This window comes from Sarcophilus harrisii, chromosome 2, assembly GCF_902635505.1.
Source record: "Sarcophilus harrisii chromosome 2, mSarHar1.11, whole genome shotgun sequence".
NCBI classification, from domain to species: domain Eukaryota; kingdom Metazoa; phylum Chordata; class Mammalia; order Dasyuromorphia; family Dasyuridae; genus Sarcophilus; species Sarcophilus harrisii.
In genome coordinates, this window is record NC_045427.1 from 447,371,128 (window position 1) to 447,392,508 (window position 21,381).

Here is a 21,381-nt window from a genome sequence, read left to right on the forward strand (position 1 = left end):
GGACAGGAAAACAAAATAATCAAAACTTAATGGCATGAATTTTTAATGGTGTGAAAAGATACCTTCTACTGCAGTTTTAGTTTTGGAAATTTTTATCATGGGGTTGACTCTGGGCTTCCCACTGTTAGGCCAGTTCAGTGCAAGCTCTGGTAGATCTTACATTAAAGCAGCAACTTAAAGTATGGGCTTCGGTGATGGCCTTTGAAAGAACAGACTAAGCAAGTAAAAGAAAGACTCATTTTCAAAAAGTTGGCACCTGAGTAACTTTTTTTCGACCCAAATGCATAAAAGTAATAATAAAGGTGAAAAGGGTTTGAGATTAGCAAACAGATTGTCCATACTCATGAAATTGCAGATCTTTTAAAGAACTGAAATATGCTTCCTATTATGAAACAATGTACTTTGGAGAGTGCTGTTTTGAAAACTTAAGAGGTTTTCACAGAAGAGGCAGACCTATTACTAGTGCTAAAAGCAAAACATCATTATTACAGACACATTTTAATTCACATAAGCAAAAAAGGAAACCTTACTTGAGAAATCCAGGAAAATGAGGAGAACATCAAGGGAATAGAAGTTCAGGGAAATTGAAACATCTGGATGACAGTCACCAAACAAAAAAAATAAGAGATACATCCAAGTTATAACTTTCAGAAGGGATAAGGACCCAGGCTCATTTCAGCCAAAAGAGGACTAAGGCCTTAAATGAGATGATCTTTATGCAATGGCAGAAAAGGAAAAGGGATCACTGATACTTTGAGAGACTTATAAATCCTCCAAGTTTGATCTAGGAACACTTGGTTCCTAGACCAGTAGTACAGGTGATGAACTAGAATCTTACAGAAAAGAATGGATTCTCAAGAGCCTATAATCTGAGATATTCCCACCTAAGAAGTCACCAATTAGTAACATATTATAGTAATGGACATTTCTGGAATGGAAGATTCAAGGCAAAGAAAATGACAAAAAATGGAGGGAGCATGTGCAGAATAGAAAGACCAGGTACAGAAAAGCAGTGAAGTTGGAGATAAGAAGTTTTCAGTTTTGTTTCCAGAGCCCAGACTACTTGTGACATATGCTTTTGTGATATTAGGGTTGTCACCTAGAAAGCGGGATTAATTGCATTGAGAACAACTATTGGAAATAAAGGAAGGCTGCTAAGAACTCAAATTTAGGTTTGATATAAGGAAAAATGTCAACACCTGGGAGTATCCAAAAATGGAAGTAGACAAAATAGGCCCCTAAATCTTTCTGTATCCACACCTCTTCTTTATTCCCAATACATCATCCCCCCAAAACTACACAATACAAACTACATAAAGATTTCAAGCAAAGATTACTTTACTTCTGCAGACTGTTGTAGAGGAGATTCATGCTTCAAATACAGATTGGACTAAATGGCCTGTGAGATCCCTTTAATTCTAAGATACTGTGACTTAACAGAAATTTGCTGAATTGAATTAGGGATTTATAAATTTGGAACTCAGGATCAGAGGGCTTAGAAAACCAGATCTTCTGATCATATTCTTTCCAATATATCAATTTTGGATACATATAACCAAAATATTATTTTTGTAATGAAGAATGTATGCAGACATGAATTAAAAAACATCAACAGCTTCACCCTTCACCCTCCCCTACCACCAGCACCCTGCACCTTTAGTTCACTAAACCCTAAAATGATTATGCTTTTTAAAAGCAAAGCATAAAAATAACATTTAAAAACCAATAATAAACATTAAAAAAACTCAAAACTCACAATTCTCTTTGGATAATTTCTGAATAATTTTTTTTAAAAATTAGGTAATGAAATCTATTCTTTTTCTTTTTTTTTTTTTAATTATATCTTTGTATTTACAAGTTATATGCATGGGTAATTTTTCAGCATTAACAATTGCCAAATATTTTGTTCCAATTTTTCCCTTCCTTCCCCCCATTCCCTCCCCCAGATGGCAGGTTGACCAATACATGTTAAATATGTTAAAGTATAAATTAAATAGAATATAAGTATACATGTCCAAACAGTTATTTTGCTGTACAAAAAGAAACAGACTTTGAAATAGTGTTCAATTAGCTTGTGAAAGAAATCAAAAATGCAGGTGGACAAAAATAGAGGGATTGGGAATTCTATATAGTGTTCATAATCATCTCCCAAAGTTCTTTTGCTGGGTGTAGCTGGTTCAATTCATTACTGCTCTTTGGAACTGATTTGGTTCATCTCATTCATTGCTGGGGATGACCACGTCCATCAGAATGGATCATCACATAGTATTGTTATTGAAGTATAATGATGTAGTTAATGAAGATATAATGATCTCCTGGTCCTGGTCATTTCACTCAGCATCAGTTCATGTAAGTCTCTCCAGGCCTTTCTGAAATCATCCTGTTGGTCATTTCTTACCGAACAATAATATTCCATAATATTCATATACCATAATTTATTCGGCCATTCTCCAATTGATGGGCATCCACTCAGTTCCCAGTTTCTGGCCACTACAAACAGGGCTGCCACAAACATTCTTGCACATACAGGTCCCTTTCCCTTCTTTATGATCTCTTTGGGATATAAGCCCAGTAGTAACACTGCTGGATCAAAGGGTATGCACAGTTTGATAACTTTTTGAGCATAGTTCCAAATCGCCCTCCAGAATGGCTGGATGTATTCACAATTCCACCAACAATGTATTAGTGTCCCTGTTTTCCCATGTCCTCTCCAACATTCTACATTATCTTTCCCTGTCATTCTAGCCAATCTGACAGGTGTGTAGTGGTATCTCAGAGTTGTCTTAATTTGCATTTCTCTGATTAATAATGACTTGGAGCATCTTTTCATGTCTAGAAATAGTTTCAATTTCTTGTCTGAGAATTGTCTGTTCATATCCTTTGACCATTTATCAATTGGAGAATGGCTTGACTTCTTATAAATTAGAGTCAATTATCTATATATTTTGGAAATGAGGCTTTTAACAGAACCTCTGGATATAAAAATGTTTTCCCAATTTATTGCTTCCCTTCTAATCTTGTCTGCATTAGTTTTGTTTGTACAAAAACTTTTCAATTTGATATAATCAAATTTTTCTATTTTGTGATCAATAATGATCTCTAGTTCTTCTTTGGTCATAAATCCCTTCCTCTTCCACAGGTCTGAGAGGTAAACTATCCTATGCTCTTCCAATTTATTTATAATCTCATTCTTTATGCCTAGATCATGAACCCATTTTGACTTTATCTTGGTATGCAGTGTTAAGTGTGGGTCAATGCCTAGTTTCTGCCATACTAGTTTCCAATGTTCCCAACAATTTTTGTCAAATAGTGAGTTCTTATCCCAAAAACTGGGGTCTTTGGTTTGTCAAACAGTAGATTATTAAAGTTATTGGCTGTTTTGTCCTTTAAACCTAACCTATTCCACTGATCAACTAGTCTATTTCTTAGTCAATACTAAATTGTTTTGGTAACTGCTGCTTAATAATATATTTTTAGATCTGGTACAGCTAGGCCACCTTCATTTGATTTTTTTTTCATTAATTTCCTTGAAATTTTTGACCTTTTGTTTTTCCATGTGCACTTTGTTGTTATTTGTTCTAGGTCATTAAAATAGTTTTTTGGGAGCCTGATTGGTATAGCGCTAAATAAATAGATTAGTTTAGGTAATATTGTCATCTTTATTATATTTACTCGCACTATCCAAGAGCATTTAATATTTTTCCAGTTGAAAACCTATTTTTCTTAATTACATGTAGTCTACTTCACTTACCACACTAAGATGAACAGACATTCCTGGATCAGGGATGGGAAGTTTGTAAAGCGTTTCAAGCAGCTCATTCCTTTGACTCTCCTGAAAAAAAAAGAAAAGTTCTAGATAACAAAAGAAAAGATTCAGACATCAATAAGCAACCTGCAAGGAAGAGATGTGCTTGCTGGCTCTGCTTTGGATGGGGATAGTCACAGCCTGTGGACAGAATTGGCAGCAGAAAATTAGGTAAATGTCAAAAATGCTCAAATATATGTCTCATTTTTGCTTCTTCCCAACTCAGCTTATATAATACCTGGGGGAAGCCTATAATGACTTTATTTTTCTTTAGCTAGTAACATTTATTTTTCCCATTCAAAGACATCCCATTGTTGGGACAGATGCAAAGTACAAATTCAAGAACCTTGACTTTAAATTCAGGGCCCTTTAACTAAACCATGCCACAGCTAAGTTTTGTTTACATTTTATTTGCAATGAGCAAAAAAAATTCTTCAACAAATATTTGGTAATATTCATAACATGTAACAAATTCTTTAAAATTATTTTTATACTTTTTTCTTATTTTTAGTTCTAAATTCTCTCCCTTTCTCCATCACCTCTCCAATCCCTTGAAAAGGCAAGAAATGCAATACTCATTATACAAATGTCATGCCAAAAATATTTCCATATTAAACATGTAGTAGATTACTTTTCATGCATTATATATCATGAGATCTCAAAATAATCTAGTGATATAACTCCATGACAGCAACTTTAAAATGAAAACAGTGTGGTTTCCTGGACATTATGAAGATCTCCATCATTATTCTCAATTAAATTTTTTTAAAGGAATGAAAATACTAATGATTGACTAAGAAATTACATGTTAAAACAATGTTTAATAATGGAGTATTATAGAACATTTTAATTAAGATTATTTAAGCATTATCAATTGGATATCAAGGTAATATGAACTCTAATTAGGAAAACACTAAATCTTTAAAAAGCTTGAAAATAAAAAATACTTCCTACTCATAAACTATCCAAACGTTAATCCTTATCCACAACCCTACAGTCAATTTGGCCTTTGTTAGTCAGTATATAGAAACTGAAATTTAAGAAGAGACAAATGTAAACTCTGTACCTATGTTTGAAAAAATAACAGCAAATATAGGAAGGATAAGATGTGACTAGAACACAAAGAGATCAATCAATAATTTAAGAGCCAACTGTATTACAGGCAATGTACTAAGCACTAGGGATAAAGGGCAAAATTGAAATAGTCCCTGCCCTCAAGGAACTTACATTTTAATGGGGGAACAATATGTATAAACATTTATATAACAAATATGTTCAAAAGAATTACAAGTTTGGGGAGAGGGTGAACTAGCAGCTGGGAGGAAATGTTAGAATCGTAGTGATGACTCAGTGGAATTGGTAGAAATAATGCTTGAGTTTACACCTTTGAGAATTCACACATTAGTTCACACGTTGGGGAGATTTCAGGGTTCATTATGAGATATCCAAATTCACACCTCCCATAATCCCACTCTCAGAGGAGGAGTCAATCTTTGAGTTTACACCTCTAAAAAAGCATAAAAAGAGCTTCAGTCAGTCAGGCCGGAAGATTGCCAGGAGTCGGAGTTGAGCTAGAGGCAGACGCTGGCAGAGGCAAAAGACAAGCTACAAGAGCTCTTGGAACCAAGGAGGGAGAGAGGTCTCTAAGAAAGCTAACTGGGCCCAAGGAAAGAGACAAGACTTGGAAGGAGAAAATAAACTCTTGGATTTTATCACCTGGCTACATTTGAGGTGATTATTATGTTGAACTGAAACTAAGGCTACCTCCAGAAACCTCCCCAAGAAACCTGCTCCCAGAGAAAGATCATATTATACAAAAGAAGAGAACACCACAAGGAAAGGCTTCACATAAAAGGTTGTTATTTAAACTTAGTCTTGAAGGAACCAGAAATTCTAAAATGCAGAGTTGAGGAGGATATGCATGCCAGGCATAAGGGACACCCAGTGCAAATAGACAGAAGATAAAGGGCTGTACTTTTTGTAGGCTAGTATAGTTGGACTGAAGAGTATAAAGAGAAGATTACAGGGTAAGAAGACTAAAAAACCATGAGGGGGACAGATAGTAAAAAGATTAAAATATAAAAAAGAGTAGTTTACATTTGATTCTAGAACCAAAACAACAACAACAACAACAACCTAGAGCTTACTGAATAATAAGACTATAATTAGACTTGAAATTCAGGATAATTTGGTAGCTGAGTGGAGAATAGGCTGGAGTTAGGAAAAGCTTGAAGCAAAACAAGAAAAAAAGAAGTTATTGAAATAATGCAGGGAAGAGATGATGAAGGCCTAAAATGGGGTAGGTGCTGTGTGAATGCAAAGAAAAGGATGTATGTGAGATATTGGGGAAACAGAGAAACAAAGATATATAGTATATGGATTTATAGATTGCATGAGATGCAGATATCTAGATAATACCAAGGTTAAGAATCTGGATGACAAGGACAGTGACACACTAAATAATGAAAGGGAAGTTCTGAAGAAGGGCTAGTTTTGGGGAAAGATAATAAGTTCTGTTTCAGATATACTGAGTTTATGATGTCCATGGAACATGAAATGTCTAATATGCAATCACTGATACAGAACTAGAGTTTTAAATACAGACTACAGCAAGATATATAGACCTGGGAACCATCTGTGTAGAGATTGTATTTGAATCCATTAAAGTTGATCAAGTAACCAAGAAAGAGCACAGAGAGAAGAGGGCTCAGGACAGAGGTCTGGATAGATCTATAGTTAATAGACATGTCAAGAATTATGAATCAGCAAAGGAAAATGAATAGTGATCAGAGAACTAGAAGGAAAATCAATGCTATGAAAATAGGCAGCTCTTCAGCAGTTACCAAAACCATTTGTTATTGGCTAAGGAATAGATTAGTTGATCAGTGGAATAGGTTAGGTTCAAGGGATAAAACAATCAACAAATATAGCAACCTAGTCTTTGACAAACCCAAAGACCCCAGCTTTTGGGATAAGAACTTACTGTTTGATAAAAATTGCTGGGAAAATTGGAAACTAATATGGCAGAAACTAGGCATTGATCCACACTTAACAATCGCACACCAAGATAAAGTCAAAATGGGTTCATGACCTAGGCATACAGAATGAAATTATTAATAAATTAGAGGAACACAGGATAGTTTACCTCTCAGACCTGTGGAAGGGGAAGGACTTTATGACCAAAGCAGAACTAGAGAGATCATTACTGATCACAAAATAGAAAATTTCGATTATACCAAACTGAAAAGTTTTTGTACAAACAAAACTAATGCAGACAAAATTAGAAGGGAAGCAATAAACTGGGAAAATATTTTTACAGTCAAAGGTTCTGATAAAGGCCTCATTTCCAAAATATATAGAGAATTAACTCCAATTTATAAAAATCAGCTCATTCTCCAATTGAAAATGGTCAAAGGATATGAACAGACAATTCTCAGATGAAGAAATTGAAACTATTTCTAGTCATATGAAAAGATGCTCCAAGTCATTATTAATCAGAGAAATGCAAATTAAGACAACTCTAAGATACCACTACACACCTGTCAGATTGGCTAAGATGACAGGAAAAAATAATGATGATTGTTGGAGGGGATGTGGGAAAACTGGGACATTGATGCATTGTTGATGGAGTTGTGAACGAATCCAACCATTTTGGAGAGTAGTTTGGAACTATGCTCAAAAAGTTATCAAACTGTGCATACCCTTTGATCCAGCAGTGTTACTACTGGGCTTATATCCCAAAGAGATTATAAAGAAGGGAAAGGGACCTGTATGTGCACAAATGTTTGTGGCAGCCCTTTTTGTAGTGGCTAGAAACTGGAAACTGAATGGATGTCTATCAGTTGGAGAATGGCTGAATAAATTGTGGTATATGAATATTATGGAATATTACTGTTCTGTAAGAAATGACCAACAGGATGATTTCAGAAAGGCCTGGAGAGACTTACATGAACTGATGCTGAGTGAAATGAGCAGGACCAGGAGATCATTATATACTTCAACAACAATATTATATGATGACCAGTTCTCATGGACCTGGCCATCCTCAGCAACGAGATCAACCAAGTCATTTCCAATGGAGCAGTAATGAACTGAACCAGCTATGCCCAGCGAAAGAACTCTGGGTGATGACTAAAAACCATTACATTGAATTCCCAATCCCTATATTTATGCCCACCTGCATTTTTGATTTCCTTCACAAGCTAATTGTACAATATTTCAAAGTCTGATTCTTTTTGTACAGCAAAATAATGTTTTGGTCATGTATACTTATTGTGTATCTAATTTATATTTTAATGTATTTAACATCTACTGGTCATCCTGCCATCTAGGGGAGGGAGTGGGGGGGTAAGAGGTGAAAAATTGGAACAAGAGGTTTGGCAATTGTTAATGCTGTAAAGTTACCCATGCATATAACCTGTAAATAAAAGGCTATTAAATTTTTTTTAAAAAAAGAGGTCAAAGAGCCACTCAAAAAATTAAAAAAAAAGAAAAGAAAAGAAAAGAAAATAGGCAGCTTTTAGTCAATATTGTCAAGTGTTAAAGAAAATTCAAGTAAGAAAAAGAAAGAGAAAAGACCATTAAACTTTTTTTGGAGGCAGGCGTGGAGGCAAATGGGGTTAAGTGACTTGCCTAGGTCACACAGATAGTTACGTATCTGAGATCGGATTTGAATTCACGTCCTTCTGATTCCAAACCCAATGTTCTATCCATTGCACCCCCAAAATGCTTGAAGGCCACAAAATTTAAACATAAAGATATTGTTAATTATTTTGGAGAAGAAGTTTCAGTTAAATGATGAGGTAAGAAGTCAGATTATAGAGGACTACAAAGAAAATAAAAATGAGAATGAATCTCTGAAAAAATGAAACAATATATATCATGGTAATTGTTGCAAAGTACCAGAGCTTACACTGGGAATACAAACAGAAAAGTAAGACCTTCCCCTTTCTTAAGGCAGTCATATTTTATTACTAAAAATATAGGTAGTCTCTGTTTTAGTAAGATGCAAAGATTCCATAATCCTTAGGGTACAGCAGCAAGACTAATAATAATGTATTTGTGAGAGAAAAAGAGGAAATATTGAGTATAGGTAGATTTTTAAAGAAGTTTTAAAGGAGAGGAAAGGTAAAAAGTAAGGGTAATCCTAAACGAGAATTTTCTTTGTAAGTACCAAGAAAGAAACCAATAGATAAGAGAATAAAACTTCAAGAAAAAGTAAGGATAATAGTGGAGAGAATATATTGGAGAAGTTAGGAGAAATGAATCAAGAGTCCACTTAGAAATACTAGTATTGGTGAGGAGAAAGATCATCTCTTTGTTAGAGAATAACGAAGGATAATAATGGGAATAAAAGAAGCAGTAGTGAAGATGGAGGCCAAACAGTTGTGAAAATGGGAAAAGCTAGCATTTGGCTTTGAAAATATGTTTACATTTTCAACTCTTTCAACTGTGAGAGCCTGTATTATAACATTTTATGTTTTAAGGTCCACTCTACCCCAACCATTCTATGTTTTAGGAAATTTCCCAAATCTAAAATAATGTCAATCTTCAGAAGCAAACAGAAAACAAATAAAGTTGGAAAGAAAGGTGGCTATGAACTGTAATGTTCATCACTAACAACAAGAAACAGGTTAAAATTCCTGTTATAATTAAAAATAAATTTTTAAACCTCTTGCATCATTTACACAGTAGTTACTTAATGAATATTTGTTGAACTAAACTCCAAAAAATATAAAATATGGTATAAGTAAGAAACAGAACTTGATTAAAACACACTAGTAATCTCAAATGCCCAAGACAAATGAATCATTCTTTGTGTATGGTAATTTCTTGCTCATAGTCTCACTTGGGGGTGAGAAAGGTTTTTTGGAAAACTAAAAAAATAAGCATTAAGTGCAGGACTTAGAGGAAAAGATCTCATGGTATCTGTATTTCCTAGCCATGTGAAATATGAAAAGGCTAGATTCCCCAAGATTCAAGTGAGACAGACTCCAGAGGATTTAATAAACATTTATTAAGTAGTCACACTGATAAGGTATTAAGCTACTAGGCACTAGAAAACAAGAAGAGACACACATATACATACATAATACATATATAAATACAAATATACATGCATGTATACATAAATATAATATAGAACCAGATCTAAAGGAAGACAAGGTTTGAGATCACTAATGCTGATGGTAAACTCAATGTGTAAACACACACATATATATATATATAAAAATAATTAATAATGACATTATTTGGTGTCTGTGTCTGTATATACATGTACGTATCTTAACCGAAGAATCAGGAATGTGGAGGGATAAGATCAGTTATAATAATATAACACAGAGTATTGTATAGTGGATTTAGGCCTGAATTTTAATATAGCTGACTTTGAGTCAGAATCTGTGTGTCTCTAGCTCTGTGATTTCTGAGAAATCCCCTCTATGTAACAGTTTCTTCATATGTAAAATGCAGATAAGAATAGTTACCTACCTCAAAGGCTTGTTTGTGAGGCCCACATAAGGTATGGTACTCAAAAGGTCTTGTAAGGTATAAGTCAATGTATAAATGTCAACTGTAATAATTTGTTTTCTAGTTCTAGTGCACTTCAAGATATACCTACCATTTTACTATTTTTATATTACAAAGGTGACATATAAGAAACTCCAAAAACTTCAAAAGAAAGGGGTTATAGTCTATACCTTCAACAAAAAATAGTGTAAGAAGGGTTAATTTTTTTAAATTGCTATAATACACTTGTAATCAATCGATAATATCACACCTCAAAAGATGTCTTTGAATTGAATGAGAATCTAAATTTGTTTAAAGGAAGGGTGACAAAGTACAAGAAGACATATGACCATAGACAACTCTTTTCATAATTGTTTAACCTGTTTCTTACAAAATATTTAATAACAGGAGTGTCAGGTTTATTTGACAAATACTTTGATCGCCATGTAGAATTCAGGACCATAGAAGAACCCTTAGAACACAGATTATTGAAACACAAATAGGATATTAAAACAGAAAGGACATTTAGAGATTATTTAGTTCAAAACCCTCATTTTACAGATGAAGCTATTAAAGGACTTGTCTGTAATTAAGAGTAATGATTTGAATACAAATCTCTGAATTCCTAATCTGGTGTTCTTTTCACTAATCAGCTTAGCTGAGTGAAAAATTATTTTAGCACTTGACACAGAATCAGTTATTTTTTTTAAAAAAGTATGATATAAATACCTGTCCTTTTGCTGTATAATCCGCCAAGATGTTGAGTAGTTTATAAAAAACTTCAAACCAGGGAAGATAGCTGGGAAAGAAAAAGAAAAACACTGAATGTAAGTTGAAACACCAAAACCCCAAACCAAATCTATATTAAGTCTAGTGCAACTCAGGGTCCCGCCCCCTGTTCATTTAATGAACATTTAAAAGCACCTGTCAAATAAATAATGTAGCAATAGATACAAAAGAGAAAATATAAAGATTTAATAATTTAATTTAAATTAGACCTGCTATAACTGCCTTCACTGAGCTAACAGTCTATGGTACTATTTCTATGTCCTTTAAAAAAAATCCCCATTTCATAGACTATATTATAAAGGGATGGTTGAAATACTAACCACCCCTTACTTCATACTTGCTTAATTTTTACTTAATTCTTCAGGGAATGATAATTTCATGATCAAAGAGTAGCAATACTGGGGGCTACACTACTGGAGATAGTAGTCTCTTTGTGCCATAGTAAACATTCTTCAAGAGTTGACTTGGAGACAGAGCCAAGATGGTAGAGTAAAAGCAGGGACTTGCCAAGCTCCCCCCAAACCCTTCCAAATATCTTGAAATAATGACTCTAAACAAATTTCAGCATGTCAGATCCTACAAAAAGATAGAGTGAAATAATTTTCCAGCTAATTACAACTTAAAAGGTGAGCAAGAAAAGTCTGTTACACCAGAGTGGGAGGACAGTGTAGCACCAGCACAGCTCTGGCCAAAGCAAACTAGGAGTGGGTCTTGGGACCTCTGAAGTAGTGGGAGCTTTGGCAATTTCCAGATCTCTCAGCCTAGAAATACCAAAAACAACTTGGAAGATTAATAAGAGAGGTTTGTCACACAAGAGTGGGAGGGGAGTCCCAGCAAGCCAGAAAAGGGGATTGGGAGTCACTGAATCAGCAGCTATAGCAGTAGCAATAATGGTATCCTGAGGTCTCAATCCACAAACTGGTAAGGTGGTTAAATAGCTAGTCAGAAGAAGGTTGGAGTGTTTAAGGAAACATCAACATCAGTGTTTAAATCCTCTAGAATAGCGAGGCTTCTTCTAGAAAGGAAAACTGTGAGTCAGGTTATCAGAGCTACCAGGATCTGAATTAGGTGATAAATTTAGACTGTGAGAATCTCAAAGCTCAAAAAACTACTGACTAGATTGCTTCCAATGAATATTTTAGGTGAAGCCTATTAGGAATAAGGGTCATCAGAATTAATTGAGACAAAGAAAAAATGGGAAATGTTGGCGAAATTGGGATCTTAAGCTGGAAAATTATTATTCTCCGAATATTTGTGTGTTCTGTCACTTCAAAATCCATTCAGAGGCTTGTTCAAGCATTGATTCTGAGGGAAACTGGGGAGAGCTCAGGCAATGTCCTGTCTACTCTCTGCCACCTTGGTTCCACCCCTCCACTATTGTCAAATTAACCTTATTGTCTTCCTTCACATTCATCTCATATCCAATCTGCAACCAAATTTTGTCCGTTCTGCCTTTACAGTATCTCCTGAATATGTACCTTCTCTCTATTAACATAATCTCCCTAATTCAGGCCCTCATCATTTCATTACCACATGATTTTAACAGTGAAATAGACCTAACAATGGGATAAGTTGGCTTCTCTACCTCATCTATCCTGATTCCAATTCATACTTCATATAACTTCCAAAATGGTCTTTCTAAAAAGTGGAACTCTGAAAATGTCTTCCCTTTACTCAATAAAATCATATGGCTCTACTACATTTAACATAAATACAAAATTCTATGTTTGGCATTAAAGGCTCTTTATAACCTATTCCCTTCCTTCTTTTCTGGTATTTTTACACTTTATTCCCATACATGCCCTTTATGATTCAGCCACATGGGCCTGGTCTTCACATATGACACTCCAGCCTTGGTTTCCACATAATTGCACTGGTTATTCTCCAAGCCTTAAGTTCTCTCTTTCCCTATTTTACTTTCTTCAAGTCTCAGCTCAAATCCTGCCTTCTGCAAGAGGCCCAACTACAAATACCTTCTTCTCTGATATTATTTCCCATTTACCCTGCTGGATGGTACAACAGATAAGAGTCCTAGCGCTGGAATTAGAAAGAAGTGAGTTCAAGGTCTGCCTCAAATACTTACTAGCTCTGCAACCACAGGAAAGTTACTGAGTGGGAATAGTAAGGAATGATGGCAATTATTTCCACATGGTGGTCTCTCTGAAGATAAAATGTGATAATCTTTGAAAAATGCATTGTAAACCTTAACGTGCCATATAAGTGCAAGTTATTATTAATACTTTGTGTATATTTTGTATGTTTCCATCTATCACTTAGCACAGTAGCTTTAAAAAGTTTTCCATTTGATTGTTTATCTATTATAGTGGTTCTCAAACTTTTGTTTTCAGTATCTTTATCCTATTAAAAATTATTGAGGATCTCTCCAAAGCATTTTTGTTTATCTGGATTATATTTATAGACATTTACCATATTGGAAATAAAAACTACTTTTGAATTTGTAGACCCTCTAAAAGGGTTTCAGAGATTCCCCAGGATTCTCTAGACCATACTTTGAGAACCACTGATATAAAATGACTTTCAACTTCCACCTTGTGAATACTAAATGTGTCTGCTAAATTCCCTGGATCTTTTTCAGATAAATTTCTATCTAATTATGTCTCCCTCATTTTGCATTTGTGAAGTTGATTCTTTGATGCCCAAGTTATAGTTGTATGGATATCCTTATTAAATGTTACTTTTTAAAGCTTCTACTTAATGTTCTAGCTTGTTGGGATCTTTCTAAATCCTGACTCTGTCAACCAACAGGCTAAACATAACCCTGCTAGCTGTATATTTCATTAGCATATTGATAAACATGCTATCTAGTTACTCAATTCCAGTCACTGATAGAAATAGTAAAACAACATAGGGGTCAATCAGTCAGTTGCTTAGTCAGCAAACATTTATTAAATTTATTGGTGCTGGGGAGCAAAGAGCCAAAACCAGGGTCCCAGCCTTTAAGGTGATTAGTTTCTAATGGGGGAGACAACAAGGGCATACAGAGTAGGTGAGGGGAATATAGTAGCAATTGAGACCCGGAAGGGTTTCTTGATGAGGATGAAATTTGAGCTGAGCTTGAAGGAAATGTGGAAGGTGAGGAACAGACAAGGAGAAGAGTCAGACCTTTCTAAGAAAAGGACATAACCAGTGCACAAAGATTGGAGATGAAGCATTATAGTTGATCTCTCAGGATCAAAGCTATGGGAATTTATTGTGTAGGGATTGGGGCTGGGGAGAAAGGTGGCATTTTCAGACTTCATATGTAAGAAAAATGACTTTAGGACTTGAGGTGGGAAGGGATGTCTTGAAGTGGAAAGAAATCTGAGGCAAGGAGATCAATTAAAAAACTACTGCAATAGTGTAATTGACAAGTAATGAAGGTGTGAATTAGGAATTGGGCTATGTGAACAGAGAGAGAGATGGAAGGTACTCTCAAAGGGGAAAACTGCAAAAAGAGAAATTGTGAGGAGATTGAGAGGAAATAGCTAATACTAAACTTTACAGAACCAGGGGACTGGGACTACCTTAATGGTCTCCTATATAATAATAATAGAAAAGTATGGAAGTGAATTTAGGAGAAGTTAATGAGCTCTGTTTTGGATATGTTGAGAATGAGATGCCCACCTGACATCCGGTAATATCTCTAAGAGGTAGTTGGTTACTGTGGGATTATATGGTTCAGCAGGGAAAATAGTTCTAAATATAGAGATCTGACAACCATGTACATAGAGATGATAAATGAACAAATGGGAGATCTCCAAGTGAGAGTATAGAATGAAAAGATAATCTCTGGGGCAAAGATACTACTGACCCCTTCCAAGTTGATATTGAACCACTAATTAATGACTAGTTTTTTTAGATCAGGCTACTCTGCCAGTTCAGGATGCACTTAACTGTAATATCATTTAACTCAAATTTCTCCATTTCCCCCACAAAAATAGCATTAGAGCTTTTTTCAAACGATTTGCTAAAATCTAATTAAATTATATCTGCAGCATCCCCCTGACATACCAGAATAGTAGTTCTGTCAAAGAAAAAGAAAGAAAAGAAAATATTAATCTGACAAGATCTATTCTTGACAAAGCCATGCTTTTACCCACTGCTAATAGATTAAGTCTTCTGGGGAGAAACAAAATGAAACGTTACCTTCTTCTCTTGACAGAATTTTCAATATACCTGGGTTGAAGCCTGAGATCCTAAACAATCTAAGCCTTTACTTTTTTGGTCGGATGCAATGAAAAAAGTATTGTCCATGAGTCAGCAGGATGGAATTCCTGTTCTAGTTCTACTGTGAGAGCTCTAAAACCCAAAGAATGTCATGTGATCTCTGTAGGGCCTTCATCCATAAATGAGGACAATAATATTCATTGAGTTTTTGTAAGTAATGTTCTGTAAACCTTAAAATCTAGATAGCTTTAAGTGATTGTTATTATTGCTATCTTTTCCAGTAAACAGTCCATATTTCCTTCAAGCATTCTTCAGTGACAAGATTTACTCCCATCACCACCTCCATCTTCATTCACCTTCTCTAACAAGCTTCATTTATCAATGTTCCTCTAAATTTTGTTATCCAAAACTGGACACAATAAGACTGCACCCTGTCACCTCTAAGGAAAGCAGGGCCCCTATGCCAGCAAAACTATACAACTTGGGATAATAAATGATGTGAGATGAAATATCCATGACAGAAAAAGTGAACAGCCCTCTATTATTAACATTTGTTTGACACTGAGACATGCTACTATAAAATTTAAGTAGCTTATCAAAACTGACTGATAAGCAACTTAACTTTTTACTTATATGACAGTATTATCACTTATTGTAATAGGTTTCAATCAACTCTGTCAGCTGCACACTGGTTATTATGATGGCTGCCACTTTAAAGATCATTTAGTTCAGCAAAGCAATGTAAACATTCAAGAAGGATTAGGAAGCAGATAAGTTTCACCATTCCCTTTCTTCTAAACAAACCTTAGTAGATTTAAAAAGCTATTATGGTCTTCTGGAGAAAGCCTCTCCTAAGGAGACTACCCATAAAGATTAGAGAAGTCTTTGTAAACAAAACCAAAGGAAAGGTACCAGGAATAAGATCCCAAACCCCAAAAGGTAGTAAAAATAGCAAACCAAAAAAAATGGCAAGTCTACTTTCCTGAAAAAGAGGGTATCCCGACAACACTGTAGTATACTACTGCATGTCAAAAAGATTAGGGGCAAGTCCCAGTCTAGCAATTGTTAGTTAAGTGACCCTAAATAAGTTTATATTTCTCAAATAACTTTCAATTTCTTCATCTGCATAAAGGAGAGAAAAATTTACAGACTACCTTGTAGGGTTGTTAGGAGAATATATCGTCATAACAAAAATGTTACCAACAACTAATAACAATAATTGTGGAATGATGAAAACCCTTGAAGTATTTTGGGGATGATACATGAAATAATGTGATAAGTAGCTAGATTCTCTTTCAATATTATGTCTCAATCTTAAAGATGAACACTAAAATCATCTTCTCTCTCTGGATCTCAGTTTCTTCTTGTTTGTGATGAGCTGAGCTAAATGATTTTTAAGGACAATTTTAGCTCCAAAAGTACATATTTATAAGTTCTCCTCTAGCACTCTCATTTTATATTCTCTGTTCCAGCAAGGTATGTCACCAGTTTTAACATTTAATGATTTAAGGTCTCTTCCTACCTCTGAAGGTCAATTTTCCATTTGCTGCAATCCTTAGAAAACACATTTTCTAACTGATCTAACCAAACCAATTCCTTTCTCTATGAAATTTAGAACCATAAGACAAGGGAAAGGTTTATTAATTTTTTAAGGACCTGGCCAATAGTTTTTTCTTTCAGGGCATTTGAATTCACCAGTTGCCTGACCTTGCTATAAAAGTTCCTCATACTTCCCCTTATGCATTGACTGATGGGTATCTAGTGAGGGCAGTGTGGCTGTGTCCCTCTCAAAGAACTTCTGTTTTCTCTTGCTGGAAGGCCAGGGTTCACAGCTGAACTCTATCTTGCTTCAGAGCTAAAAGAGTTTCCTGTACAGCTTCATTAAACCAGACTGGTCAGTGCAGTAGGGGGTTTCCTCTGTCACAGGTGAGGATATTGAAACCCCAACTCCATTTAAAGTGTGTCTGTCATCATCTAGTAAACAGGGCTTCCCTATTGAGGGAAGTGAAACAAATACTTATTTATGTTTCTACTTCCTTGCTGTCTAAAAGAATAAACTGTAAATTGAGTTAAGTTCAAACTCCTTAGCATTCAAGGTCCCTCTTTACATCCCTACAATGTGCCCCTACTCTACAGGTCATACCTTTTTGGCTTCAGTCTTACTCTGATTATTCATTCTTATCTCCTGAACCTCAACTGTCAACTCCTGAATTATGACTTCTCCTTTAAAGTATATTCCAGCCTCACATCTCCCAAGAAACCTTCCTGGATCCCTCCCCAGTCAGAAAATGCTCTTGCAGACTAGATCGCTCCCCACACTTTACTTTGAACTGGCTATTCTTCTTGATCCCTCAAGCTAGAATATAATTTCTCTACTTATCTCTATCTCTCAGAACTGCTAGAGTCCTTCAGGGCTTACTTCAGGTGTTACTTCCTTCAAGAGATGTTTCCTGATTCTTCTTAGTTAATGTTTTGCTTGTCCTAGAGCTCCCATTGATCACACTGTAATTTTTGGGGGGAGTGGGGTGAGGTAAATATCCTATGCTTAACTGTTTGTGAATATGTCATATTTGCTTAGCACACTGTTTTTCAAAATGCAGTTCAAGAAGTGAACTTGAATATTTGGGAATCTCTAAGACTCTTTCACAATAAGTCTATGACATTAAATTATTTTCATAATACCAAGATGTCTGAATTTCTAATACAGCAAATAAATATATATGTATGTACACATATGTGCATAAACACATACATATGTGTATGTACATAGCTATGTGTGTGTAGATACACACAAACAATCATATATATCGCACATAAGTGAAAGCTCTTTGTGGTCCTCTAATTTTTTAAGAACATAAAGGAATCTTGAGAGCAAAAAGCTTGAGAATTGACCCCCTAGTAGAATGTGAGCTCCTTTTTGATCTTTATCCACATTGCTTAGTACATAATAGGGATTTAAATGAATTCCTTTTTTTTTTCCTGAAGCAATTAGGGTTAAGTGACTTGCCCAGGATCACACCGCTAGGAAGTATATTAAGTGTCTCAGGCCGGATTTGAACTCAGTTCCTCCTGACTTCAGTGTTGTATCCACTGTGCCACCTAGCTGCCCCCCAAATGAATTCTTACTGACTGGTTATGCCTGTGGTTTTTGAAGGGCTGTGTAGTATAATGGAAAGAACTCTGTATTTGGAACTAGAAGATTTGGTTTAAGTCTCAGTTCTGCCACTAAGCCATGTGACCTTGGTCTCATATAGCCTCAAGTTTCTTTATCCCTAAACAAAGCCGATAATCCTTGCATCCCATGAATCTGTGGGGATTGAGAAAATTATAAAATAGTATGGAAATGTGATCTCATATTATTTTATGGAAAAACACTGAACCTAGAGTCATAGGGACCTGAGTCTGAACCTTGGCTTTTTTGCTTCATATTCATGTTGCCTTAGGTAAGTCACTTAAACTACTCAGTCTCCTCTTCTTCTTCCTCAGTTTCCTCTTCTGTAAAATCAGTTGTTAAGCTAGAAAAGGTCTGAAATTCTTTCCAGCTCTAGGCACATGATTTCATCATTCTTTGATCTATGAAATGACACTCCGGTGAGGGCAATGTTGTGCAGAATAAGCTTGTAATGTCTATTATCATATCAGATCCCCATAACACTGCTGTGGTATTGTTCCAATTTTATACATCAAGGAGCTGAGACTCAAATGGGAGCAGTGGTAGAGTCATGACAAGAGTGAGCCATAAGACCACAGAGTTCTAAGATGGAAGGGGTTTGAGAGAAGACCTAATGCAAGCACTCCTTTTACAGAGGAGGAAACCTTCCATACAGGAGTTGCCCATACAGATGAAATCTCAGATGCAAACAAAAACAAAATTGAAAGATAAACTGTCAAAGGTCACACAGCTAGTAGTTAGCAGGGCATTGTTTGAACCATTACCTTTTGATGTCCAAGTCCAATGCTATTTTCATTATGTCACTTGATGTGTAAAGTAATATAAATGTCACTTAAATAACAATGCATGTGTTGGTAATATATTAATAAAGTATAGTGGAAAGAGTGTTGGATTAGAAGCCAGAGGACCTACATGTAAATTCCAGTTCATTGTGTGTCCTTGGCTTCTTCATCTGCAGAATGAGGAAAAAATTGACTGGTCCCTCCCAACTCTTTACCTCTAATCCTATTATAATTTAGTGCAGATAAATACACTCTGTGTAACACAGTGGGGAAAATGTTATCTTAAACTTTTTATATTTGTGCAAATCTATAAAAAATGACTCATTCTTAATATTTGAAACAAGACTCTTCACCCCCCTTCTTGATGATGATTGAATAATTAGGGTTGTTGTTTTTTCCTTAGAGAGGTTTTGTCTTCTTCCTTTATATAAAATCATTACAATGATTGAAGATTACTCAGTAGGAAAGCAAGAAGACACTTTTCTGGTATCACTAGTGAAGTGGTGGTAACGTAATATCTTTGTAGTAATGACACCTCCACAGACAATTTACTGTAATTCTCAGATATTTTCCATGCAGCCTAGAGGATAGGCCTTTCATCAATTTACAGAGTGATTCTGTGAAGCTGCCTCCCCCTGCATTTATAACCCTTCAAGCTCCCTCCAATTCAGGACACCTTACTTTTTGCTTTAAATTACTTCTGTAATATAATGTAATAGGTTAGTGAGGTGCTAAAGCTAAGTTTAGCTTCAGTTGAGCTTTCATAGCCTATGGGGGAAAGTACACTATTTCAATCCAGAAAGGGGAAAAATGTTTATACAAGATACCCAAATGAATATTAGGTACTCATGCATACTAACTAAATCAAACTAATATAGCTACAGAAGAAAAAACAATTATTTTCATTTTGAAGACAAGAAAATGGAGGCAAGGAAGCAATGTGAATTGCTTAGAATCACAGAGGGGAAAAATGGTAACCTTAACCTGAAAATCTTGTTTTCAGGCATTGGCAAATAAGAATCAGAGGTCAAGAAAATAATCTTTTCCCTTAATAAAGCCTAAAATGAAATTATCTTTTGGGGGCTTTCATATCACATTGATGCATAAGTTTTTCTAGTATATTAAAATCTAGAGCATTCTCAGATGAACTCCCATCTGATTATGCCACCCTCAAATTGTACTTTAAAATTGATTATAGACACCTTAAAAAGAACATTTAAATACACATAGCATAATGTAAAAAGGGAATTCATTGTAAATCTACAAACCTCCTGTTCTGTACTGCTTGCTTTTTCCCCTATCATGTTCTTAGAAAGCTGTTCTTTTTTTTAAAGAAGAGAAGAGACAGTTGGACTAACTGATCTCTAACACCTTCTAATAGCGCCATTTCTAAATCAAACACTCTATGTTGGCTTTACAACCTTCTGTCACACACTAACAAATGCAATGTGGTTCCTAACTAGTTCTAAAAGGAACTTCAGAGCAGAGAAGGACAGGTGCAGAAGTGTTATGTTCTAAGGTTCCATCAAGCTTCAACACTAAGTTCTGAAGTTTTATGATTATGACTTGAAGCAGTCATTGAAGCAATGTTTTTTTTTTACAGAAAGAATCTCATAAAAGACATTTAGTATCATTTAGCTTTAACTATTCTGACTCGCTGGCTCGCAATGGTTTGACCTATTTTCTTACTCCTCAACTCTAGGGGCATTAGTCATGTGTCAGTTCTTTCTTGCTTTAGAAATTAGTTTACATGCTGTATTCAGAAACATAAAACATAAATAGCTCAATCAAAGCTAGAGTCTTCAAGTTCTATATTTTCTATAATTTAATCACACCTAAGAGACCAAAGGTATTTTTTTAAAGCTTCAAGATCCAATGTCTTTTCCCCTAAAGGGATGGCTTTTAAAAAGGAACCTATTTGTAATAATAGCTTTTCATATTTATATAAGGCATTCCACAACTCTGTCCCTTGTTGCTTGCAACAAATCTGTATTAGCCCAATTTTACATAATACATACATAAATAAAAGTTTAGAAGTGACTTGTCCAAGGTGATAAGTAATAGAATAATAAAATTTCACATCTAAGAGCAGCTTCAATTTTAGAAATGAGAGGGACATTAGAACATAAAATATGAAACACTAGAAAATTATATGGAGA

General features: G+C 35.1%; 1 protein-coding gene across 1 annotated transcript in view; it reads right to left on the reverse strand.

The window, feature by feature from the left end:
• DENND1A (DENN domain containing 1A) overlaps nt 1–21,381 on the reverse strand; it is a 645,990-nt gene that overhangs the window by 357,954 nt on the left and 266,655 nt on the right. The window contains 2 exon segments of the mRNA XM_031954278.1: nt 3,752–3,832; nt 11,042–11,111. Of these exon segments, the coding sequence (XP_031810138.1) occupies nt 3,752–3,832; nt 11,042–11,111 (151 nt within the window).